Source organism: Ixodes scapularis, unplaced genomic scaffold (genome assembly GCF_016920785.2).
Source record: "Ixodes scapularis isolate PalLabHiFi unplaced genomic scaffold, ASM1692078v2 PGA_scaffold47__10_contigs__length_4178495, whole genome shotgun sequence".
Lineage (NCBI taxonomy): Eukaryota > Metazoa > Arthropoda > Arachnida > Ixodida > Ixodidae > Ixodes > Ixodes scapularis.
In genome coordinates, this window is record NW_024609876.1 from 3,195,367 (window position 1) to 3,222,917 (window position 27,551).

Sequence of the window (27,551 nt, forward strand, 5' to 3'; positions counted from 1 at the left end):
AATTTTGTCAGGCTGTAACAACTAAAGTTCCCGTGAAACTAATTAATCTGCACGTGCGTCGAATTATTATCACCGTACTTCTTTGAGACATGTCTGGAGATTCCTCAGGAGAAGTAATAACCATCGACGGGAGCGTCATGGAAGGGGTAACATGAAACCACTTGCCAGTGGCATTCGCACTCAGTTGCGGCGGGCTCCGCCTGTCGTGACGCGTTTACCGAGACTCCAGGCCATCCAGGCACCCCCTGCTATTTCTGTTCTCTGCAGGGTGGGCAAATCCTTCGCATGACTATCGCGTTCAGCACCCTGTTTCGAAAGCCCGTGCGAGTGTGGAACATCCGAGCCGGCCGCAGCAGTCCAGGATTGAGGCAAGCGCACCATCCTCGATAGCCGTCCCCTCATCCCAACCCTTTCCACTTTAGCAGAGCGAACGCTGGAGAGGAGGCGAACCCCTCTACACCGTTCGCTCTGCTAAACAGGTGGGAGGATCTTCCCCTGACTTCTTAACCTGTCATCGACCATACATAGAAACCAGTAAGTAGAAATAACTCTCAGTACCCCGCAATGGCTGCACTTGCAAGCTGCGTAAAGTGTGGGCCAACTGTAGAGCCACCAGGCTCGCAGAGGTGTGGGCCGTACCCCCAAACATCCCCGTAACATGGTCCGTTGCCCTTTTGCAAATGCTCCAATACATGCCTTGCACCTACGTCACATGATGACGTCGGACACCGGTATCTACCATGCTGGTGGTTGACTCGACGGCCCTTCGCAGCGAGAGCAATGGTAAACAGCGCCGCGCACGCCTTTGCATCGGCTTTTGCTCGTTCGTGGTGTATATAGCCTTTGACCTTCGTTGCATAACGCCGTTTTCACGCTTCGAGCGCACCTTCGGCGCTCCCGGCCGAATCCGAGCGAGTGTCGCGCCGCGAGCCCGGCCCGACGGCGATCGGCGGCCCCCATGTGCAAGCTCGCCGAGCCGCCGGGTCATCGGTTTGTGCCGTCCGCGATACGATAACCTTTGCAAGGAGCGAAAGTATGCAGGCGAGCCGGTTAGGAAACATAATAACATAAACAATGAGACAATGAGAGTTTCTTGTCCGTTATTTGATTTATCCCTGTCTCAGGGTTAAGATTATGACGGTAACATTGCGTTGTTTACCAGTATTTCGCAAAATCGTAAAAATTTTTCTACAAGCGACTCCTAGAGCCGCTGGTCAAATCATGAAGCTTGCAATTAAGCTTTTTTTTCTTTTTTTTGGCGACACGGCATCCCTTTGCGTCAAAACTTCGTCGGCGGCATTTCGAAACTTCCTGCTCGTAGCGCAATCGCACCAATGCCGAAAAATTCCGCACGTACTGGAAAAACGTCACAATCGTAAGCTGAGCACGTTTTTCTAAGTTCACGGCACCTTTGTTGAAAATATGGTGCATGTTAGCGCATGTCCGGGCCGTTAGCAGCATCCTACGCCTTGGTAAGCTCATCCGCGCGGTGTGAAGTCAACCACCAGTATGGTGCGGGGCCCCGTCCTTCCCTAGATGTTCTCTAGGGTGACGTCACTTGCAAGGCATGTATAGATGTGGGGTGCTCTATTTCGTCTCACCTTTGTCTACTTTGTCTCGTCACACCTTTGCCTTTGGGCGTTATTGACTGCGTTGCGGTCGCTCATACCCGCCTGCAACGATGGAACACACTACCATCATCTTTTAGGTACCCTCGAAAATGTCCATATAGCTAGACCAAAAGACTTTCAGTGTTTGCGAAATAAAATCCATGCACTATGTACGACAAGCAATATCTCGTGACATTATCAGAAATATTTCAAGCACACGGTCAAAGAATTATGCAAGATGTATACACAGATCGGAAGCACTCAAGGGCAAACCAAATGATTTCCCCAGTGTGCTTTTTCTTTGTCAGTGGCTACAAGCGGTTGCAGCATAGCGAACGAGCCTTACGATGGACTCCAATCACGAGCCAGTTAGGAACCACATGTGCTAACATCCGTGTTAATGCGCACGTCTCAGAGTTCTAAAACCCACATCGGGGCAACACTTGGTTCCCAACCGGCTCATGATTGGACCCGGCGGCCGGTAGATTTGACCTTTGGTTCGTTGTAGTGCGAGGCGAAATAGGGTGCACCAGTTGAAGACACATTCCAGGTGCTGTATTGCTGCTGCTTGTGTTTGGTATGGCCCCACCACTGAACGCCACTGGGAGTCTCTAACTGCCTTGGCCAAGGAGGTTGGATGGGAGGGGCGGGTGCACCTGTCTTCCCGGAGGAGAGAGTGGCAGAACTGTGAGAAGGAAAGAGATGGCATTGACGAAAAGGGGAAGTTCCACGAGCAACACTGCCTAGGAGATGAGGCCTTTCGTCTTTCAATGTCATCGCCAGTTGATCCACGCAGCGCTGCCTAGCTTGCGTTGCCGCGAGTATGTCTTGCAATCTTGCTGTGAGCGGGGTGCTAGCAGGAGGCAGTGTTGAGACGCAAGCGTCTGCTACTTTGCCAGACACTTTCGTCAAGCTTCGACACATTTGCTGCTCAAGGATCCGCCGCCGTGTTACACAGCCTTCGTCCTCTAAGGAATGATGCCAGGAGCCAGTCAGCGGTGTTGCGCACCATCATCCGGCAGACAAATGGCTCTCACATGAGATGGAGGAAGAGTTGTGAAGAGCGAATCAGGAAGTTGTAGCGTAAACTAAAGCTATGGTTTCAGTCTGGCTGCTGCCAAAAGAGATGTAATGCTATAGCATTTGTGCTCCTTTGCTTTGGGGATTCTGCAGTTTTAGCGCACACCTTGGGCTCCTTGCGTATATTGCGGTATCAAACTTGACGCAATTCAAATCTCTTTGGCCAGTGCCATAAGCAGGGGGAAAGGTCAACCCCCCCCCCCCCCCCCCGTAACCCGAAATCATCACTTTTTTCTTTTTTCAGGAAAGGATGACAAATATTGAATGACTACCGAATTGTTCCAGCCTTGGGGCAGGCCGTGTCTTTACCCGTGAATTGCACAGGACATCGATTACTACATGCCAAAAATAAAACAAAGCCTTCCCCCCCCCCCCCTCCCCCCCCCCCTCAAAAATAATTCCTGCTGATGCCACTGTCCTTGGCCTATTTTGTGGCAACATCCAGCTGGTGGCCATGGTACAACAGTGCATTTTGGAAGTGGTAATTTCGGTCTTGCCTCATAAATTTTTATGGGGAACACGAGGCTCCCCCCTCCTCCCTGAGGTATCGCAATGACATGATGGGAGCAATGGCTTTTTGCGACGGTTCAGGCCACAGCACCTTAGTGGACTGAAGTTGGTGAGGGACATCTGCGGAGGGCGCCTGGAGAATGCCGCCATTGGATCGACGGAAGTGACCTTCTACCCCGGTCCAATAAGGGGCGGGGAATTTACCGCCGACACGGGAACAGCCGGGTGAGGACCAAATCAATTGACTGCACCTTTTTCTCTGGTCTTGCTCCACAACTTGTCTTCCTGCGCATGGCTAGTTCATAACCTTGGATGGTTATGAACTAGCACTTGGATGGTGTTCTTTGACAGCTGCGTTTTTAAAATCGTGACGTGGCCTCTCACTTTTTATTGTTCTTTTTCAAATGGGCTATTTGTTTTTGTGCATCAAACCGGATGTGACAGTCGTCTCGCTGTACGCTCTCTTTGAGCATTCCGTAGCTGCTTGAATTGAGTGTATCCTCTCTCGGGGAGGAAGGGAAGCCTGCATTTTTACTTTCCCACGGAGCGCGGAGAAAGCCAATTATTTTTAATACAGAAAGTGTCCAGCAAACGGGCATGCACAGATGAAATTTTAACCTCTGCTGGAGAACTTAGTGCAACATCGGTGCTCTCAGAATCCCAGTACACGTTCTGTGCTTGGGCTTGGATGTTGTCTGCAGAAGATGAAAGTATGTAAAACATTGGAGCAACATGTTTTTGCATTAAGCTTGAGCACATTTGTCTTTAATTCGGTTTGTTTTTTTCCTCTTGTCCACTGTAGATCTGTGTCAGCAGGCTTGCTTCAAGTCTGTCAGCTTCACCTTTTGTTTCTACCTCCTTAGATTATGACAATTGGTTAGGGCTTTTCCTGTGGGGGAGCTTGTGCACCTGCTGCGTTCTTTATAAGGCCTTGCTAGAGTGAGATATTAGTCTGTCTTCTCTTTAAGATGCGCTAGTGTGGTTTGTTCTGCTACCAAGGTTGCAAATTTTATTTTATTACCTAGGCTTAAGGGCTGTCCAGACAGGACACTGCAGGTGCCATGCAAAACAGAAATAAACTTGCGCTCTCCTCAAAAACTGAAAGTTCCGGCGTGCACATATGTTTTCCGTGAAGACATTAACCATGCATATGGCACGGCTTTCTTCTTGCCTCCTTGCTGTTGTCTGCTCTCCTTTTTGGGAGGTTGAGGACTGACAACGACAGCGGAGCCCTTGACGACAGGCAGCAGAACGTGCGAGTGGCTGTACAAACTCGCGTGATGAGCGTGCTCTAAGCCTCAGTCAAGGGGCGCAAGTGGAGGGTCGAAGGAGTACACGAGAGGCCGTGAAGCCTCTCTCTTAAATTTGTACGTTGGTGAGACATTCTCACCAAACTATTGCCCGATTGTGAACTCGCAAAACAGTTCAAGAATGTCTCATTGGGTCATTACGTGCATGCTGTGGCGTCGGAGGTAGGGTGTGCGCGTCTCGAGCAGCCAAGACTGCTCCCTGCTTGAAGTGGTGGGACCCCGTGTCGTCCGGTTTCTGCAGGAGCGTGGTGCTCCTGCTGCAAGTGGCTCTCCCGTGCCTGCTGTTTGCTAACGGGCCTTCGACGCTGTGGCTTCGCGGAGGAACCAACGCGGAGATGGCACCCCAGATCGACTACACTCTCTCGGTGAGCTCCCGCATCGTCTTGCATTTGGTTCTGCATTCGGAGGGACGCCGAAGTGTGAGGTGGAGGTAAGCTGGACAATTGCGGACGATCTCCTATCTGAGCCAGTGACAGTGTGGCCCCAAAAATCGATTAGGCAGTGACTTTTTCGGCGTCTACCGCCAAAACAAGTTTAAGTGTAATTTTAATGATTAAAGCTATACGCACTCCGGAGTGCACTCCAGATGGAAATGGCTATAAGCACTCCGCTAAACTCGTATAAAACAAATGGTCACAATGAGTTTTCTGAGCGATGGCATAGCATAGGGGTTAAGGTGTCCGCTTGCTATGCAAGTAGACGCAGATTCGACCTGCGGTGGGCCTACTTTTTTTTTTTTTTTTTTCTCAGAACGTTTTGTTTTGTTGGCATTTGGCGATATTTACGACATTTCTTTTTTTTGCGATGAACACTAAAAACACCGAATATTGTCGACGAAACTTTGCAGAACTAAATGGTATGGGACTCCCTTTCTGGAGGTGCGATTGGGGACAGCGGTGCTTGGGCTGCCGGCTAAACGTTGCGGAGCGGCTTGTACTGGTTAAGTTTTGTTATTAGCAGCCGAATACTGTCGCCACGAAGCTGCGTGAACGCAGCCGGGGGGCTGTGTTAATGAGCTCCCCAGTGATGCAGGTGCCGTTCGAAAGGGGTGACCCAAATGGCATGAACTCTCTGCGGAGTGTGTATAGCCATTTCTGTCCAAAGTGCACTCCGGAGTGCGTATAGCTTTACTCTATTTTAATACCATGTTGACACTTTCTGAATAACCTTCCCCAGGCATTGTGTTGATAAGCCATCCAGAGGACTTTGCAAATGATATTTCAAATTTATGTAACACAGCTCGTTAAATCTGTTGTTTTTCTTGTTCTTTATGCAGGAAGTAATAACTAGTGTTCACTGTTTGGATATTTTTTTTTATTGGAGCATAGCATACTTTGCTATACACTTATTATAGGCTTAAGGGGCAGTTTTGCCTACGTTCCTTTTGCCTTTTGTATTTATGAGACCTTTTCTTCTATATTTTATGTGAACTTCTACCCCATACCCGTCATGGTCACTGTGGGGGTGAACGGCAGTCATAAATGAAATAGACATGACAATATTTTTTTAACTTGCTTTGATGTCCCCCGTCGAAATGGTTTCTGAATTATTTTGAAGTCTCCCGTCAAAATAGTACTTTCTTCTTTAGTTTGTCGCCCTCTCTGGTTTTTTGCCTCCAGTCTTTTTGGTTTCGAAGCTTCACAGTAGAAGGTGATCGAAAGTGGTGGTAGAAAAAAATACCACCTTGCTTGCAGTTGGCGTTGTGGTTCAATGTGCATTTTCCCACATCAAATCAAGCAGTCGACTGGGATTTTTATGACCAGATTATTTAAATGATAGGTAATGCAAGAAAACTTCTAAAAGTAGTACAACTCAGCTATCGGGCCACTCATAACATTTGCTTGGTTGTACTCAACATTACACAATGCAGCAGCCTTGCTTTTCGTGATTTATTTCAGAATATTTATATAAACAGAAGGAGATAACTAAATCTTTTAAAAACTGCATCATAAAAATTCCGTGGGTTGTTTGAAATTTGCCGTTGAAAAAAGCCTATATTTCGTACAACCACAACGCAGACCAGAATGTGATAATTTTTTGGTGGGTGCATTGGAACATTTGTTATTCGCTTGCACCGGTGAAGAAACATTAAGGAGGCAATGTTTGCATTTGTAACACTTTTTTAACGTTTTGATATATTTGGTGGCCACCTCAGACTCGTCATGCACAAAAGAAAATCTATTCTAAACAACAAGCCCAAAAACCGGGTTTAAACCGGGGCCCAGATGCAAAGCGAGACTTTGCAATCACTCGAAGATGCGCTCACACGGTAGTGGAGGCGTGGAGGCACAAAAATCATTCCAAACTCTTAGTGTTACATAGTGCATAAACTTACATTTGTTAAGTGCAGGCAAGGTAGAGGTCCAGCTTGCCCTTGTTGTGGATTCAAAAATTTTAGTTATACTATGTGTACCGAAAAGATTGCTGCCAGGCGCGTCACGTCCTGATGGACTAGCTGTAGAGCACACACACATTAAAAGCATTTCCAGTGCTAAGTAGGACCGAAGCCAAAGCTTCTTAAGTACACTACACAGGCAAAAGGTACCCGGCAAACATTGTAAAAAGTTTGGAAATTACAGGATGGAATGGCGGCAGACACTACGACTGTGCTCAAAACTGTCAGATGGCATGACGAACTCTCGTGGGCTAAACAATTTTTATCCCATTTCTTCGGCAGGTTTTTCAACCTGCTTTGCAGAAGTTCGGGGCTGCAGTCGACATCCGTGTACTTAGAAGGTACCAGGCTCTAGGCCACCTTTGTCTTATCCTTTATGTCTTGCGGTAGCGCCACAATGTGCTCGTGGGAACGCTGATAGAGTGTCTGCCAACAAAAAAAATTTAGAAAGTAAAGTTTGTCGTATGGATATCTAGACATGCGGACAGTTGGTCTCCCTCGGTGAGCCCGTTGAAAAGCGGGTATCTAGCCAGTGCAGTATTGCTCCTGACCTAACAGGAGTTTGTAAGGTCCATCACAGACTGCCATTGACGACCACACGCTGGTGTGATAGTTGTCGATTCATATCGAACACAGGTCCCAGAACCAGTGCAAAACGCTGCTGTTTTTTCATTCAAAACTTTGAAATAGAAGGTCGTAGACCAAGCTTTTATTTAAGTCTTTTTCAAAAAAACGTATGCAAAGAAAAACAAAAATTTTTTTAACAGCCTAAATGAAAAAAGGATGTCATAAAATAAATTTACAACAGGAAAAAATATTTTAGAGCTATATTTATGGCGGGAAACGAAATTGTAGTTGGCGCCCGCGGTAGCCCGTGGAAAAGTGGCCACCATAGTCACGTGACTGGCCGCCGTAGTTACATAATGCTTGCGCTCTTTCAGGAGCTTCCTATGGGCTCTAGAAGTTACTCATTAATCTTTGTTTTAAGTGTAACAAAAAAAAAAAATTCATAAGTAACTTTTAGATCCGATAGGAAGCTCCCGAAAGAGCACAAGCACCACGTGATAGGCCTGTGAGCCAACCAGAAATTGATGGCAGCGGCGCGTGGGAAGTGCTCCCTTCCGGTGGTGCGCCACACTCAGCGTGCTTCGGCGGCCCGCGCTACTGCTGAACGCTGTATGTATGCTTGGTTTCGCCTTAGGTCGGAGCGCTACGAATGCCATTGAATGGTATCTAGGATGGAGCCAATTCATCCTAGTTACCATTCAATATTGAACCATGCTTAAAAGCTCTAAAAAATACATACACAAGATAGAAGACAAACACGGGCGCTACTCACAACTGTATTGGGAAAGGAAGATGGAAGTACATATATATATATATATATATATATATATATATATATATACTTCCATCTTCCTTTCCCAATACAGTTGTGAGTAGCGCCCGTGTTTGGCTTCTATCTTGTGTACGTATTTTTTTACCGCTTTTAACCATGGTTCAATACAGTCAACACCAACTAGCCCAACAGCAAGTTCTTTTACCATTCAATGTGGGCCAATCAAACTCGGTCAAAAGTGCCAGGGCACAAAATTTCTGGTGTTTTGCATGCGGGTCTTACTGCCACCTGATCCAATCAGGCGCAAAAAAATATGTCATGACATTTCATTTATAGTATGCGTGTTTGTGTTCTTTCTTCCCAACTCCTTGGTTCCAATCAGATTTAAGGTGAAACGGAGTACATATAAATGCAAAATTAATTAAACAATAACTTAATAAATAAATTTCAGGGGCTACTTTCCCAAGGGAGGCGGCCAGATCGAAGTCCACGTGGAGCCAGTGGCAGCACTCAAGCCGGTAGAGCTGGTTGAGCCGGGGAAGGTCGTGAGGGTCACGGGAAGGTCGTTCGTGGCCGGGATGTTACCTCCCAAGGTAACCTTCTCTCAGTTGCCTTCCAGCTCACTTCACTAACTCCTTGACGGTTGAGACCTTTTTTCCCAAAAGACGTTTCCCAGTGGTTGAGTTTTGTTTCAAAAGAAATTGTATAAGAAAGGGTTGATGCACAGGTTTTTTCTTTCTCATCTAGTGGGAGCATGTACAATGCTTGCAAGCTGTTCAGGTTTAGATGCATCAAATGGAAATATTGAAGGCAAAAAATTGGCACCGTTCTTTCTTTCGGTTTCCTTTTGACGCGTCCGCTTCTGAGACGTTTCGGCGGTTTCAGATTCTGAACTGGATTTGCTTTATGGAGTTTCTCCATCGGATGGTAAGCTCTCATCCTTTGAGTTCAGTTCCGAGAAGTGTTAAAAGCCTGAATCGGAAGCGCTGGCTCTCCAATCGCAGGAGCAGCTGGCATGCAAAGCGACCATCTCGCGCGTGTCACGTGTGCTAAGCGTCTATCTTCGTAACTATAATTAGCACCTGCAAAGCGAAACACCGTGGGAATATAACATTTATAGTTTGCCAAAGACTTAACACCTCCCGCGGTTTCACGTTTAGACAAGCACTTTCAAATGTGTAACAGCCGTCGTAATGTGTGGCGACAACTGAGGGTTATGGCTGGCTCAGACATTTGTGTTCAAAGTGCAACCGTGTTACGACCAGTGTTGCCAATTCAGAAATCAAATACCTGCAAAAAGAACCCTGAAAAAATGCTCAGTTTAAGGTGCAGGCTAAGAATGATTCTTTGAACGTTGTGTTTCAGTGTTTGCCCTCATAACATCTTAATGGTGTCGCAAGAACCATTCTCACTCGCAACAATTTTTGTTGGGAGTGATAAAAAATGACACCGCGACTTAACTTACTAAGAAATTAAGCTATTTACGATTAATCAATGTAAACTGGAGAACATTTTAGACTGCTAAGAAACATATTAGTGTGACTCGAAAACTGCTAGAAATCCCGCTAACTGCAAAAACGGCAATCTCTCCCACTAAACAACTGAGAAAACCGTTCAATTTAGCGGGAAAACAGCTAAATTGGAAACGCTGGTTATGGCTCCTTGCTTGCATGCTCACAATCTGTCCCCCGGCCCATTAAAGAAAGATGGCAGCGAGCAGAAGGCGATTATTGGTATGGTCTATAGGAGGGGTGGCCAGGCCGACCTGGCCTAGGAGCCGCAAACAAAACCACGAAACTTCCAGGAGCCGCGGGGGGGGGGGGGGGGGGGGGGGGGGGGGCAAACTTTTACCCAGAGCAATAAATGAAAGTGGAACTACTTTCAATCTATCCGAGTCAAGAGCTGTCCAACTGTAGGTAAGGTAACAGTAACACAAGACTACCAAGCTGCAACCTGCCTTTCAATTGAAAATGTGTTTCATTTCACTTTTTGGGGAAGTGCTCGTGTGACCGGGAGGGAGGGGGGAGTGTGTGTGTTTGTGGGGTTGGGGGGGGGGGGGGGTGGTGTAGGGAAGGGAACCGCGAGCCGCACTTTAACACATGAAAAGCGGAAGCTTGGTCACACCATGTTGAATTAACCTGAGACGGGTAGAAAAGAAACATCCAAACGTAGAAGGGACAGAAAACAGACAAGACGACGTCTCAAGAAGGGACAGAAAATAGACAAGAATTCGTGTTGAGACGTCATCCTGTCTATTTTCTGTCCCTTCTACGTTTTGATGTTTCTTCTCTACCCCAGTCTCAGGTTAATTCAACATGGTTAATATTCATCAGCTCGCCTGCACCCTTACGATTTTTTCTATGAGCTTGATCACCCCTGGTCTATAGACCGACACGCGTGCTTGACGTCACGAGGCTGCGCCGGCACTGCGATCCCGCCGGAGCCGGGGGGTGTAGGCAAAAGCGCACACGTTTCGCATGGGTGTCATAACATTTCAGCATGCCGCGAAGCTGTGTTGCCGTTAATTGCACCGAAATGTACAAGGAAAGCAGTGGAGCGAGTTTCCACAAGTTCCCGGCAGCCTTTGAAAGGCATAGAAAGTGGATAATATCCGTGGATTGAAAAGAATGGTCGCCTCGCGCAAACGACCGTTTGTGCGGCAAACACTTTCTTGAAGGCAAGTGCAGCTTCCACTTCAATCTCCGTCCCGAGGCTTGCTTATGTGCAGAGAAACCGTTTTCTGATCGAGACCACCCGGATTTTGTTCCCATGGTGTTCGCGCACAAAGCACCGGCCGAGCGCTCGTCGGAGGCTCGCTACGCTTGTGCTACCCAGAAGAAGGGGATCGGCGACAGAACGGCAGTGTTGTAGGCGTTACCGAAAAAAAGTAACGAAATACGTTACTAGTTACTTGCAAATAAAAGGAACGCGTTACTGCTACCGATAAAAAGTAACGCATGTTACTTCTGCGTTACTTTTTTAAAATTGTAATTTAACACATTTTACGGCTTTGACGATACAGGTCATATATCAAGAAACATTGTGTTCATGCAGAAACTGAACATAATTACTTTATCTCTTTTTTACGGTTCCACCTAAATACTTAGGAGAAAAAACTCAAAGAAAAACGTGGCTTGACGCCTAAAACACGGAAAAAATTGAAGTGTAATTTCTTTAAGACTTGGGAAGTAGTAACGACTAGCATAACTACGTTACTTGAAATAGTAACATAAGTATGTTACCCGTTACTGTGTCGAAAACGTAACGAGTAGGTTACTACGTTACTGAAAAAAGTAACGCGTTACCAACAACGCCGTTACTTGTAACCCGTTATTTCTAAGACTTCAGAACAGACAAACTGTTACTGCTTGTCATGCCTTGTGAACATGAAGGTAGGAAAAATATTATACCTTGACTTGAAGACGCTGTGTGTATTTAATAAATTAATGAATACAAACACTTCCGCAGACCCAGAGTCTGCTGATCCCGCCGGCAGCGTGGAATCCGACTCGAAGTAATCGTGGACCTCGAGAGACTTGTACACCTGCACTGTGTCGGCTGTGAACTGGCTTGGCGAAAAAACTAAATATACGACGACGTGAGCCGTCGACTTCTGTGGCAGCAACTTTGCGTCGGAAGTTCAGCAGGCCTTGTTTACGGCGTACGGATCCTCGTAGGCAACGCCGTCCACGCACAGTTTGTTTCGATACCGCTGCCGTTCAGGCTCAGGCCACAAGCTCAAATAGTCGGGCATAGCATACGACATACCTTGTGAGGAAATATGACGCACAAATAAAGATACACACGTCCCTACAACGTCAACAACGAGCGCACGCCATAGAACGCAATGGCAAAAACACGGAGAGCCGGGCTGCTTTTGCCCACATAGCTACCGTGCAATGCATGCACGGCCTTCCGGCCGTGTTGGTAAACAGAGCCGCTCCGCGTGTCGGTTTATAGTCTGTCTCGTAACATGGCCAATAGCTAAAGCTGTTGCCCCAGTGAGCTGACAAGAGCGACGAAGCGGGGCATGTGACAGCCTGCTGCCAGAGTCTGCGCTTGCAGTGCATTGTCATATTGCCTGCAGCAACATTCTCGTTGGCCCTCTGGTGCCATAGTAGCCCTTGCCTTTCGTGGAATCAATTTGAAACAAGCCATAGTCCGAAACTTTACCAGCTTATGCAAGGGGTCGCAGTTTGTGATAGTCTTAAAGAATTCTGGGGAAAGAATATTCTTTATAGCATTTGTCTCGGTGTGCCAAATATTTTTTTTTTGTTGATGCTGTTGCTTTGTACCACCTTTCTATATTGAATCTCCGCACATACTACGTTGTGATATGTTATTTTCTTTCGTCTTGCTATGTGCATTGCCACTGTACCAGATCTCTAGGTTTTGTATTCATAGGTTTTCTTTCTTTCTCTCCTAGAATAAAATAAAAATAATTAAAGATTACCAGTGACCTTTGTATCTCGAAAGTCCCAAAATCCATGGAATGCGGTATTCAAGGGGCAATCATTCAAATTAGTTTAGAAGACATTTAAACAATCATTTCGAGGTGCAAAGAACATACTGTTTATTAATGTCCCTGCTAAATTTAGCGGGGAAGCTTACGTCGCATCGAGGTCACGTGACATGGTCACGTTATGGCAGATCACGGCATCTCGTGGCCACAGCGGGACGTCAAAAAACATCCCTGCTGAATTTAGCGAGGAATCGTGTCGCATGACCCGACTTCACGCAATGTGATCACTGGACACCACTGCATCGATTTGTGGTGTCGCTCAATACCCCGACCTCCCGTGACATCAATTTCCCCGCCAAGTTTTGGGAAGAAATGCATGGACGTACAATTTTTTTGGATTGGGGGCTCTAGACCTAAATCCATCTTGTTTTGTTGAGGTAGTTTGAAGCTTGTTTGAAAGTTTGATGGCTCGTTTTGTTGGGATAGTTTTTCGGGTAGTTTGAAGAGTTTGAAAGTGTTGTTGCGGGATCACCTCAAAGGACTGGTCCGTGTTTCTCAATTAGCTGGCGCACGTAATGGCCGACACCGCAGCCGGGATAATACAGAAGCGGCTGCCTTCGGTCGACGTGTCCATCGAACGAGTCAAGGAAAACGAGGCCGACGTGATGGGCACCGGCAGCGGGATCATGTGAGTGCCCTTCTTGCTTCCCGGTCGTTTCGTATTAAGGGTATTGGTCCCGAAACGTGTCTTCGACTGGGGCAACACTCGTATTCTTTAGTGCAGAGTTGCTCAAACTTTTCAGGCCCGCGACCCCCATAGTAGTTGAACGCTGTCTAGCAACACCCCCCTCCCCCCTTTCCTGCCTTTAGAGCAGTATCGAAGCTATAGGCAGCTCGGCTTTCTTAGGCCCTCACGACCCCCACTTTGCGCACCTCTGCATTTTTGAATTATTAAAGCATGAATGTGGGACCACATCTTTGGAACTGACATTCGCGGTACTGGCCAATCGATCTTCAAATACAGAACTGCGAGCAAAACGGATATAAGTGCGAAACAATCGCACAACAAACGGTGCACGCAATGTCTTCGTTGTCTGCTTCACATGCTGGAAAAGTGGAGGAGCAGAGAAAGAAATCGATAGCCACGTGACTTCGGCAACTCTCTCCTCCACATTTCCCCCTCCTCCTCAGCCCGCTATTTGGCCATGAGTCTCCATGCTCATGTTTTGGTCTCAAAGTAGTTGAGATTTTTTACTTATGGTTATAGAAAGCAACGGCGTGATGTAACAGCGAGCAACTGAGGTGCAGTGGGGGACAGCGGGTCTGGGGCGTATTTAAGCCTTCAGTGGAAATGCCGCGAGACGGCATGTACGGGTCGTGCAAGGTGGGTTAATATTTTGTAATGAGCCATCCTCACACTCACCATGAAGCTGCATGAAGGGGGGGGTTAACACGCGCCCCAGTGATACACCCGCCGTCCCCCACGGCGCAGCGCCGAAATTGGCGAAGGAGAATGTTGCCGGCGATCTTCGGTTGCTAGGTGCTACGTCACGGCGCTGCTCCTTATAACCAGCCAATGCAGTGCGGCCTCCATCGCTAGTGGGGCTGCAGCGCTATCTCGTGGCGACGTTGCAAACTTTATAAATGCGCGCTCCAAACCAGTTAAAGGTCAGCGCAGATACCAGGGCAGTAATGCGAATGCATTAAAAGGTATGCGACTGCAGAAAAAAATTTATTGGTTGGTGTCCCGACACCATTATAAATCGCCTGGCAAAATATGAAATTTTTATTAGGGTAGGTTGCGAGGAAAAACTGGAGGAAGCACTTTTAAGGATGCAGTAAACCCACCAGTCAGAGACGTGTTTCAAGCACCATGATCATGGGAGCTAATTCCTTCGCCCGATTGCCCCACGTCATTTCACGAGTTGTCGTTCCCCCCAGAGTCATGGCCAAGTCCTCCACCGGATGCTACAGGGCCGGGAGTGCGCTCGGAAAGAGAGGTGGGTGGTCTTGTCTAACCTCGGCGCATTCTCGGATCGCTGCGTCGTCGTCTAGGAACGAAGCCTGTGCATCTGTCGCGTGTGCCGAGTGGAGGGAACCTGCTCGCGAAACGCGAAGTAACGCATTTTGCATCTTGCGAGGTACTGTGCTCCAATTTCCCACGAAAGTGATACGTGGTTTGTTTCACTTTACGCGCCAGCGAAGCCGAAGCTAGGAGCATGCTACCCCAAATGATGCTTCCACTGCACCAGCGCCCACGCTCAAACATCGAAAGCCCGCAGCTCATTCTTGTAGCTACTGCTGTGCTCGCACTTAGCTCTTTCCTGACCGCACCCTTATCGTGTTGATCATTAGTGATTGACGGGTACGGAGGCCCAATTCAAAACTCTCGCGGAGATCCCGCGCTCACTGCACCTTCTCATAGGGAGCCGAAGACTACAACTTCGGTTTCTTTGTATCCCTTCATCTTTCCACTCGTTGGCGATTTTTAAGCCAAGTGTGAAACCAATGGCATGTCGTCCTTACCGACACGAATTCGGCCGGGTAGGGCACGTACCTGCAAACGAGGAAATTCTTGTGAATTCTCCGTCGGTTTTTGGACTCGGGTAGCAGCGCAAGTCTTATGACGGAGCCAGTTCAGCATATTCCAGTTCTGATGGCCTTTGCTTCATCACATTGAGAAGCTACTTAGCCCAATGGCATTTCAGCTGAGGGGGTGGGGTGGGTTGATTTGAACATGTGGTAGCTCGAAGCCTTTTTGAGCTAGGACTCTAGGTTTAGCAGAGTTTTTTGTTATAAAAATGGGGGACATTTTGTATATTTTAATTTTTGGGGGCACTTTTTTGTTTATAGATATACTAGCCATATCTATCTAATTTCAGCCATTTAAAAAAAAATGTTTCATGAGTTAAGCTTCTTGTTAGAACTCAAGTCTCGGCTTTCATGTTTGCATCATTCAAAAGCCCACTTATTTAGATTTATTTTTATGCATGCAGCATATTGCAAACCTAAATTTCCTTAGCAAAAGAAGAAGTAACAGAAAGTCGCACAAAACAGCTAGGTATTTTTTCCATGGTCAGGAAAGAGTTAAAGTGAAATGGAGACAGAATTTGTTTTGTGGAACTAGCATGTGGGGAAGGTCTTGTTTTCATAAAAAGACGCAAATGATATCAAATACTGTAAACGACGAAATTTTTGCGGGGACCTAATTTTTGCGAATCGCCTTCAATTCGCGAAAAATACGCCCCGCGAACGATGCGGGCAATATGTGAACGCTACGGAAGCTACACTCGATTCGCGAAAATTAGAACCCGCGAATAATTTCAAATATTCAACTTAAGCCCGATTCGCAAAAATTTGAGCTCGCGAAAATTAAGTCGTTTAAAGTATATAGAATGAGCTCTACCCATTGCTGGCTAAGTGCAGTGGCATTGCTGTGTATCCATCTCTAGTCTTATTTCTGTCTCGATTTGTTTCTCCGTCTGTTTTAGTCTTTCTCCCAACTTGTGCCTTTTCTCTCTCTTTCTGTCTCTCTTTCTCTGTTGTGTTCTTAGTTGCGTGTTGACAGCACACACACATCATCATCATCAGCAGATTGTTTCTTATTACCGGTTAGCTATTGCACATTTCGTTTTGGTTGCTTCGAGTAAGAGGGCATCGTGGCTTGGAAGAGGGACTCCTCTTTTCGCCTCTTTCCACCTCCCTATACCTCTGTTGGCACGCAAAGCCGTAGTGCTGGATCTTCAGCTTCGCCTAAGGGACATTGGATACGGGTGCTGCAACAGCTTTTGGCCCGTGTTTTCGTCGATTGAACACGGCCGAATGCCGATGCGTCCAATCTGCGCGTTGGTCTTCTTCGACCGATGCCAAAGGTCTGCGTTAACTCTGTCAGTTTCTTCTTTCCCCTCAGTTTCATTTGAGTCTCGTCGTCCCCTGTTCACTTCCAGGGTCGCCCGCCGAGGCCGTGGGCGAAGCGGCGGCTCGGGACCTCCTGCGCGAACTCGAGAGAGAGACTTGCGTCGACAGCTACCTCCAAGATCAGGTACGTTTTTGCAAGTGCGATATACAAGATGTTCTCGTGCGCCGGGCATAAGAAAAGGTTTATAAATAAACGAACGAACGAAGTGCATTGAAGCTTTTCATAAAGGTGTCCTTAGGTGGTGCATTAATCATACTTAGAATTTTATAAACCTAGGTTTCAAAAAAAAAAAAAAAAGTTTCTTCTTCCAAATTTTTTTTTTTGTGCATAGGTAGGAAATTGGCAAAAGCTTGGTCGACGCTGCTACTTACAGATGGCACTACACACGCGCGCACCTGCTGGATCTGTTTTCGGGCATTCGTCTCAAGGACTCTGTCATGGTTTTGATTTATAGATTGCGCCGTCTTTGAAAGGCAGCATCAACTAAGAAAGTTCCTGCCATTTTCCCTCTTGTGCATTGGAAATCTACACTCGTAAAGTTTGAGGAATGCACCGCCTAAAGACGGCTTTGTAAAAAGTCTCCATGCACTCTGTTTGTTGGGTTATTTGTAAAAGATATTTTTACTCCCGAACATCGCTTGAGAACATCCCATACTTTGTACACGCCTTTTTTTCCGGCGACGCAATCAGGGAGTGTCTGGCATCGGCGACGGATAAAGTGATGCGATGCGGTGAAGCCATCTTTCGCAACGGGGGAGCAGATGACGCACCGTAGGCTGACATTGGCCAAGCTTGGATTATCGCTTAGCTTCAAATTTATCCGAAAGCTTTAAAACTTTTCTGATTAAAACATTTATTCTTTTCGGTTGCCACGAAAATTTTTTTTTTTATGTCCGCTGAAGCTTATTTATTTCCTCAGTAAAAACTGAATCCAAATTGCATTCAAAATGCCTAGATACCAGTGGAAAATCAAGTTCTTTTCACCACTGTCGTCGACCGATTTTTCGAATTTCGCAGGATCGAAAAAACGTCCGAATAATAGAGCAGTCCAAAAAATCAGCAGATTAAAAAAACGTCTAAGCAGGCTTAAAACAGCCGTCAATAGTGCCTTGATTCCGGTTACGCCTGCGCGCCTTGCTTTAGGTTATGCGTTCGGCCACTTTCTAGTATTAGCTTGAGGATTGCTGCCTTTTTTTCTAACCTTATGGTCGAGTACTTTCTGCTTTCTTAGCGACGTTTCACGGTGGTGAAAGAATGGATGGGGCCGTGACGTCCGAGCCAGAGTAGTTCGAAAACACGATTCACCGAGACGAGGTGAAAGACGCAAGCCCACGTCTGCAGAATGGCGAATGAACAAAGCAAAATGGTAACAGCGATGATGACAGCGACGCGCAGCTAGAGAGAAAAAATTCGTAGCATAGCGCCACCTAGTGGTAGGACTTAGCAGTGCTTAAGTGGTGCTGCCGAACCAAGCCAATTCATGTGCAGCCAACATATAATCTTAAATGGCGGCTTCTCAATGGTGTTTTTCGCAACGATTTTGTCCGAAAAATCAGACTTTTGGACTTCAAGTTGTTAGAAACATCGGTCGTGAACATGAATTATTTCCCCCGAGTAGGTCACAGTCCCTCCTTTAGGTCTGAAATATTTAAGAAGTCCGAATTATTGGCATCCAAAAAATTGGTCGGCGACTGTAAGCCATTAATTTCCTGTAAAGCCGGTTCACACATACATCTCTGTGCTAAATCAACACTAGGAACAGTGCTGATGCAGTGCTGTCTTTAATATAATTTTGTACTGATGCAGTGCTCTATCAAGGCTACATTGCTAATTTATAGAGATGTGCAAATAGCCTCTCATTTACTTTTTACTTTACCTCATATAACCTCTCATTTACTTTTTACTTTACCTCATATTGTCACGAAGGAACAAAAGAGGAAACAAAGAATAACTGAGGAAACTGAAACGTTTAATGGGGCGAACTTGTGCCCAAGAAATAAAAAGGAAACGGAAGATAACAGCAGAGCGTCGCAGGCGTCGATGTCGGCGAAACCGCAGGATCGAGTGCTGGGGCGAGACTGACTGCACATCGCCACGTTGAGCCCCTTATGTACACGTGTGGGCTTCTGGAATGATCGGTGTAGAAGGTTCGACGTGTAGAACATTCTGACCTTGAACAAGCAACATGGTTCTCGAATTTACCAGAACATTACTTTACAGAGTCAACAAAAATGCGGCTCCGCGGCCAGGAATCGAACCCTGGCTTTCTGCCGGGAAAGCACGCGCGATAACCGTTAGACCACGAGCGCGCTGCCTTCTTGGTCAGCTGCGCTCGCGGCAATATAACCTCTCATTTACTTTGTACTTCGAGCGCTTTCTATATGTACTTTGCCCAACACTGTAACTAAGCTTGACTGTATCTCATGTACATCCAAGCAAAGCGTTGGTAGCTCCCTTTTAACTCGGTGAAGTTTCGGAACCTGAACAGCTCTTTGTTACGGAAGGCCTCTGAATCTGTCGCCGAATAGATGCAACGTGTCAACAGCATAGCCAAGAACAGGAGCTGAGAATTGGGATGCTTTAGGGATGGTGCAGTTAAGTCGGGTCGAAACATGTTTTTACTTCCAAACAAGTTGTTGGTTCATGAGATTCAGGCAGGTGTCCCAACGTTTTCAAAGAGCTCTTTGCATTAGTGTATCGTCATGTACGAATGAGACGCCAATGTTAGAGGCCTTCGACACATCAAGTGGAGAGGGTGTGCATGTCTGCAGTTTGATCAGCCTCAAGGTAGCGCAGCCACGTGCTCCGGTTTGCCTTTTATTCGTTCCTTCCAACTAGGGCTCCCTATTTTCGGTACTTACTGATGGTTGCTGAATATTAACCCCTAGCCGGTTTCACCCGAATTGGAGAAAAATGAAAAATCCCGATTTGGAGCTGTCCTTGATCGAGAAAAACTACAAGTGATGAGGGAACAGCGGTAGTATTCATCTAAAGTTTAGTTTGGGTACCCACGCGGAACTGTCTGCGAGGCTGCTTGCGAGAAAAAATAAGGCCCCAAAAAAGCACCCCTGAATTTGAAAGAAAAAAAACTATACGAGCTTGATCGTGCCGACTAAGACCAAGGAGCACAAAACATGGTCGTGGTCGTCGTTAGCCAGGGCAAGATTAAATGAACTTCCACGCCGCATGGGCACTATCTTCTATGGCTCCCACGCGACGCGCGACATCAGTGAAGCGAGCGATTACACGTTTTGACGTCGCACTGCTCTCGCCGGCATGTCTTGCCGGGAGTGCAATCCTTCCAGAGTAGCCGTGCTATGGTATCCGACTGCCACCGCACTGACCCAGGTTTGAGCCACGCTGGTGCACCTTTTCTGCATTCATTTTGCGTGGTCCTTTGTAAGCTTTATATGTAAGCTTAACATGATGCGACACTTCCAGCATATTGCTCGTTTGTGACGCTTGTTCAATCTTCTCGTAGAAAACTATCAATGAAACACATTCTGCATTAATGAATTCTAAAAATGGGGAACCCTCCCTTTAGCGTATATGTTTTTCCTTCCCCGTCCCATTTTACCACAGTGGAGTCGACCGCAACGTGGTAAAAAAAGATGGTCTTCTCTCGCAGCTGGTGGTGTTTGCGGCACTCGCAAGCGGAAAGTCGCGCATCCTGTCTGGGCCGTTGACGCTACACACAGAGACTGCTATACACGTTGCTCATCTGCTCACGACGGCAAGTGTGCTTTTTTGTCCTCGGTGCCCGTGCCTACTGGGACGTGCGGCTTCTAAAATGCACTTTTCTTGGAAGTGCCTGGATAAGACAAGTGCCATATTTTTCGGACCGTAGTCCGTGCCTAATGTATAGTCCGCATGAGCAAATTTCGGTTGAGAAGAAAAAGCTTTTCCTTAGATAATTTGCACCGGGTGCCTAATCCACTCGTAGAAATTCTCTGCATGTCGAAAAATGGCCGCTTTATTAGCTCACAAAGAAGCTTGTATCATAAATACAATGATGGAAGTGCTGCGCCATTTGCGCCAAGCTGCACCATGAACGCGAGCACTACGCATCGCGCCAAAATGTAATTTTCTCTAAATATATTGCGCTATACGTGCTTCAAAATGTGCAAAAATGAGCGAAATGGGGGGAAAAAGATTATTCGTTGAAACTAATATTTAAAAAACCAGAAAGTGGAACAAATATACACAGGAGGGAGAAAGAGTTGGAGAGAATAAATTATGGTTTTTCGAAATATAAACGCCGCCGGGTACTCCATATTAGAGGGCGTTTATGAAAATGCCGGGGTGTGACATCTGCGCCAATTGCGCCATTTTGATACAAACCCAATTTTCTTTACCTAGTTGCGGTAAAAACGCAAAATGGTCAAAATTGCACCACACTGCAGCAAAAGCAACTAAAAAAAAAAAAAAAAAAAATTTGCGGCGATGTTAGATTTAGTGGGAAACAAGAGCTTGGTTTTTAACGTTCAATCTCGTTGTAGTAAAATACACGGCACGGGTACAGGGTGGCGCAAGCAACCGCCGGATTCGAAGATTTCAGCTGTAGTACCCTTCTATACCTATGATACGTGGTCTTTTCCCGGTTTCCCTACTACTTTCCACTGTCATTTGTGACTGCATGCTTCCGGTGCACTGTCCCGCGGTCTCGCTGTCTGGCCGCGGGAGGTATGATGCACAGGCTAGTAAGACGAGCAAACCTAAGTATTTCGTTTTGAGAGTAAACCTTTTCTTAAAAGTGTCATTGAGCGCCTCCATTGTGTAATTGTTCACTCGTGTCCGCAATCGTCTCGTGAAAATGGACAGCGCCGTCGCCGTGAGTACTTTCGGTTATCACACACCCGTATCGTGCGTGCATGTTCTGCTCATAGTTTTTCTATCAATTCACTATTTACTTCGCAACTCACTTTTGTGGTGAGTTTTTTTCTCTATCTGCACATGCTTTCTATGAGCGTCAGATTGATGTCTGGTTGTAATAAGCCATGCTTCCTTGTTCATGCTCTGGAATCACCGCTTTAAAAAGTTTTGCACTACAATAGCGCTTTGGCGTCAGTTCGTATAAGCTTGAGGTACCTGGGTGCCCGCCTAACTTTGCAGCAACCCTGTGTTTCATGTCCTCATCTATGCGCATTGGAGTCGCGTGTGCCTTTTCCATTTTTTTAAAAATATATTTTATCTCGGTGCATATCAGCGCTGATGACTTGTTGGAACCAGGGTGAGAAAAAATAATGATTAAAAAATAACAATCAGATTCATGTGATTGAAATCAGACTTTTTATGATTTAAATTGCTGATAAGCTGCTCTAACATTTTCTGCTCCTAATCTGCTCCAAACTGTAGACTGCTGTGCTTCGAAGTTGCTCGAGAATGCACAAACTGCTGCTCCAAAACGCGAATTTTGTGCTCCTAAGCTGCTTCAAAATCCAGATTTTTCTGCTCCAAAAATTGCTCCAAAACCTGTTTCACATGTCTCACCCCTGAAAATGCAATCCCAAGTCGTTTGTGCAAGAAGTATGTGTTGTACTGAATAAAGGTTAATGTCATAATGGTCTCTGCCAAAAGGTCCAATTAGGAAAATTATGAATGTTTGGTACAATTAGTTTATTAATTACTTTCAAGCAGTTAACTTTTTAATTAGTGTGTTTATAGGTGTGGTTTCAATTTGAAACTTGCCCAGGATCATTGAATACCTCTAAATCAACTTATTCTGGAAGTATAAAAGGAATGTACAGCATTTTACTACGTTCCAGAAAAACGCTCTATTTGGACGCGTTCCTAGGCTTTAGTACTATCTCTTGGAGCACATCGGAGCGTCAGCGGTCTTGCCTCCTTGACCAAGGCGTGCAGCTATCGTTTTGCCTTGTCCGTATCAGGGAACGAAGTGTAGCGCATGTGCGTTTCACACCTCGGCCGAGGAGTCAAGACTGCTGGCGCTCCGATGCGCTCCGACAAGAGGCTAAAATCTAGGAATGCGTCCAAATTGTGTGTTGTTCCAGAGCGCAAAAAAATGCTGTACATGCGTTTTATATTTTTAGAATAATTTGATTTAATGGTATTCAGTTATCCTGAGCAATTTTCTGATTGAAATTATTCTAATAAATTCACTAATTAAAAAGATAAGTACTCTAAAAAGTAGTTAATAAACTACTTATGCCGAACCTTATTAATTTTTCCAAAAGGGCCCTTTGGAGAGATTATTACAGCATTAATCTTTTTTCAGTGCAACACATACTTTTCGCAGAAACGATTTTGTCCTTGTTTCAAGAAACAACCTGTATATTTTATGGCATGTCTACTCAATACATTTATCGACTTCGATGCCATGGTGTCGGTCATGTCACAACGCAAAAAGTCACGAGAAAAATGTGTAAAGCGGTGGTATGGTTGCTGCTCAGAAACAACCAGGGTCTTCTGCTCCTGATGAGATTGCTTGATTATACAGTAAACTCACTTGAGCGAACTTCAAAGGACCCAAGGAAAGAGTTCACTTAAATGAAAGTTCACTAAACTGAATATATTCACTAGAACATGGAACAGCATAGGGCACTGCATCGAGTCAAAAGTGTGTGAAATGCAATTTTATGGAGTCATGCACATCGATATATACGAAGTACATAACAGTTACGTTGCTGCCTTTCTCATTTTGAAAAAAAAAAAAAAATTATTTTGCATGGGCAGTTTTAAAGTGCATGAAGTAACAAAGCTGTCCAGAAACTGTTTTTTTGCACTTCCTCTGGCACAGCTTGTTGCTGTGATGAAGCCATACCACGACGGCATCGTCCATTGGCTGAAAATATCCCGTGCCGAGTCGTTTCCTGTTGGGATTGAACGCACCTTCTCCTTCAAGCTTCGACTTGTGCTTCATAATCGTTAACAACGTCGATGGGGAAATCCCATAGTCCTTCGCAACGTCCACTTGCCTTTGACCGTTGTCCAGACGCCGAAGGATTTTGAGCTTGTCTGATAGAGACAGCCGCTTCCGTTTCGTCGTACTCATTACGAAAGTGGGCACAGAAACTGCCGTCCTGTCGTTGTTACCCAAAACTAAGATGGCTGAATGGAACCGATGACAAAGAAACAACACAAACCACGTGGTTCGTTTTCGTCTACCGCATCGCCGCTTTGCCTCGACGGCACTGTAAGCGCTAGCGATGATACGCCGCCGCTACTGAGGCGGCGGCGGCGGGGTGGGGGTATCGGCTACGCCTGGTACTGCGAAGCACAAACCTTGGTTGAAATGATTGCAAAAATAATTTCGGGTCCACCGATCAAGTTCGTTGAACTGTAATATTCGGTATTCTGAAATTCGTTAATTCGTTTAACTGCAACATTTTTGCATAGAATGCATAGGAAAACCACCGGGATTTTTTTAAAGTTGGTTATTCTGAAATATTTGTTAAACCGACACTCGCTCAAGTGAGAGTTTACTGTAGTTGATTGAGCCCATAAATATAATTTGTGTAAACTGCCAGCAAAATCCAGCATAACTGCTAAAAAGTCTATCAATAAAAATGCTTATTCCAACTATTATGAACCTATAAAAATCAAGAATATCGTAAACTATGAAAACAACCATCCACAAATACTATAAAAACATTCACTCACACTTTAAAAGTGACGCTGCTCTTTAGCGGCGTTGGAAACAGAGTGAAGTCGATGTTTGCTTCTCTTTTGATTGACAGCTGTGCGGGAACGACCTTGACTATCGTGTTTTTTTAAATATAGACCAGCGTATTCATTTCTCTTTCTCGGCACAGCTTCTTAAAATTATAGGTTCACCTACAATCAAGATCAAGGAAGGAAGACCGGTCATAGCATTGAGCATAATTTCCGAGCCTACTATAGCGCTAACCCCGACGCTCTTCCCTGTCAGCCACTGCTCCTAGTACTCCGGTGCAAAGCGGGGAAGCTCGACACACGTGCCCTGTTGAAGGGCAGGGAGGACTGATGCAGGTAGTGCAAGAGCCACGGTACTCTGTAGCCACGGCAGCCGACCGCAGTTTCCCGAAGTTCCCGAAATGGCCAAAGTGGTGGGGCATGGTGCTGGCTTCTCTTTCGTATGTCCATCCAAACAGCAGAAGTGAAGTCGTTTCTCTATTCACTAGGTGCCAGACCTCCATGCCTGTATTCGCCGCTGCATTTTTTTTACGCTAGTAACGAATTGGGCTTCAGTCATCATAACATGGATTCTCTTGCGTGTGAGCCAATCATGAAGCCTCATTTCTGACTGGATTGCGTAACTGTGGCGCTGGTGTTTGAGTTGTGAGCCGTTTCGCTCCCTTTTCTCCTGGCTTCCACAGCTTTCAGACACAACCAGCTCCCTGATGAAGCGGCTCGCCGGCTAAGTAAGGAGAGCGCAAACCAAAACTTGGAGTAATCTAGGACCCGTGCTCGCACTCATCGTAGGCAGGCAGTTCATCGAAAGTTTGCATTTGCACGAATCGCGAGCTCTCCGTTGTAACCTGACAACCTCAGAAGATCCTCAGAAGACTGGTTCTGCATTTCCTGTTGACAACGGGCGGGTCTTTCGATATCTGGAACGTTTATAACGAATTTCCTAAAGCACAGATTCCTAATTCAACCTGCAAATTCTTGTTAAAAAATTGTAGGAAGATTCATTGGTGGATTACAAGAAAATTTATTTGTGTATTCTTGTGGAATCCGTTAGCATGACCTTTGAAAACGCCACATACGTCCCCCTTTGGGAAACGCGAATGCTGACCCCTCCACTTTTTTTTTTGGCTTTCTGTTCTGCTTTTTTAAATTTTTTGCTGACCCTTTTTGGCCTCGTTATGGGGTCAGTGTTACCATTTCCCAAAGAAGGATGTGTGTGGCATTTTTCAAGGGTCATGCTAACGAATTTTACAAGAATCCACCAATAAATTTTCCTGTAATTTTTTTTATCTCTTTCTTGTACTCTGCCTATCAGTATGTTGACGCCCTTGGATACGGTCATCCATATCACTCGTGGAAAGAACCACATTCATATCACTCGGGGAAGGAACTGCATCCATATCACTTGTGAAGTGAACCGCACCCATCGTTTTAACTACACATACTGATCACAGCCCACGCACCGCTACTATAGAAACCCAGAGCAAAGAACAACTGATGACAGCACAGCGACAACTGAGCATGCCCGCATTCCACCGTACCACGGCACAACACCTTTTAGATAACGAAGCTTTAGTGCTGAATGGGTTGGCATCATAAGAGAAGGCCAACACTGGGCACAGATTGAATGCAACAATTGCGTCAACGTTCCACTCAAACTTGACTTTGAAGCTAAGCGCTAACGCAGAACTCGTTTCTAACCTGCGTCCAGCATTGGCCTTCTCTGATGAAGCCATCTCATTCACCACTAGAGCTTTGTTATCTAGCAGGTGTTACATGGCCCCTCCTCTTCTCTGGCTCTGTGCCAGCTGTGCGCGTGACTTTGCCGAAAACGAAAAGGTTTGTTTTGAAGAAAACATGGTGGTGTCTGTCAGTTTGTCAGCGCCGGGGTGAGAGGAAGAGGATGATGCATGCTCACGTCAGCGCTTCAAACCGAAGGGGAGAGTAGCACGTGAGAACTGGAAAAAAAAACACCACCAGGTTTTTGTCAAAGCAAGCGTTCTAATGCTAAAGCATTAAAGAAGAAAAAAGTGACTGATTTGCGAGTTGGATGCAATCTGGACTTCGTAGGGCGTCTTTCTGAACTTCCGATACCTCCGATAATGGTGCCAATGACGATACGATGCATGCCTAAAAGCGTCGGCAGAGTATCGGGTATTTATCGGAGTCATCGGAATGATCTGCTAACTTTAACCTATCAAACTTTAACGAGCGAGGCAAATAAATTTAATACAACAGTGAAGTGCATACTCTTATCTGTCATCCAGAATTAGTTGTGATTATCAGTGAAGCCAATAGATCAGTCTTGAACCCAACAAAGAACTGCGCTCTGTGTTGCAACAGCTTCTCGAATGTACTACGATATTACCACTTTATACCTTCGTGGCATGTAAAGCTGTGTTTTGTCTCACTTTTTACAGGTGTGATGCCACAATAGCCAAAGTTCATTATTTACCACAAGAATACCGCCATTGCTCATTTGGTAAAATTAATTGCAAGGCGATTGAAACACATCTTTTTTCGCATTAGAGGGGAGGCACTAAAAAAAGGGGGGGGGGGGGGGCGGTGTGCAAGTGATTGTGTGTATGACACAGCTCTGCCCCCTCAGATGGCATTCTCCTTGGTGGGTAGCTTACATCATCTCTGCTGTAAGTTCTCTGTTCGTTGTAGTGTTTCTGCCAGTTTTAGTGAACAAAACCAATGTGCCCTTTAAGATATCTCCCCTGTATGTATCCTCTCTATTCTCGTCAGAGCCCGGTACCGTGATGTCACTGCACGTTGCACGAGGAGCGGACAAACTCGCCCACCGTGTAGTAGTCTCCATGTTTTTTTTTCAAAATATTTTTTATGCATCACTTAAAACAAAGTGTGACAGAAAATTCTTTTGTCAAAAGCCGGTCAGAGGTAAGGTTTGATTGACTTAAAAGAAAATGATTTTAACTTTGTGTAAAGCAGAATTTTCTTGTAAGGTTCTGATCAATCTACAATCACTAACCTTCCATAGAACCTTGCTCTTCGAAAGAAAAAAGAAGTAACATTCTGTAGAATGTTTTAAAATAAAAGATCATTACAATTGGAAAAACTAACTTGGCCTATGCTTTAAAATGAGCTGGGGGAGGGATCTCATTCTGCGGTTTACGCCGGAGCGACAATTCCGAAGACCGTTCTTCACATCTCGCATCTTGTCTTTGCAGGCCAAGTTTTCGACGGTGCCAAAGGGGGACTGCGTCATCTTGGAGTGTGAGGGAGCGTCCTGCTCTCCCACGAACGCGTAATAAAAACTTAATTTATCGTTAA

General features: G+C 45.8%; 1 protein-coding gene across 1 annotated transcript; it reads left to right on the forward strand.

The window, feature by feature from the left end:
- On the forward strand, positions 1-27,551 carry LOC115323878 (RNA 3'-terminal phosphate cyclase). Its single transcript, XM_040207489.3, has 11 exons — positions 1-146; positions 268-368; positions 3,282-3,425; positions 4,752-4,875; positions 7,188-7,246; positions 8,696-8,837; positions 13,270-13,394; positions 14,648-14,706; positions 16,654-16,748; positions 20,254-20,358; positions 27,449-27,551. The coding sequence occupies exons 1-11, from the start codon at positions 90-92 to the stop codon at positions 27,527-27,529; spliced, it is 1,092 nt and encodes a 363-aa protein (XP_040063423.1). The 5' UTR covers positions 1-89; the 3' UTR covers positions 27,530-27,551.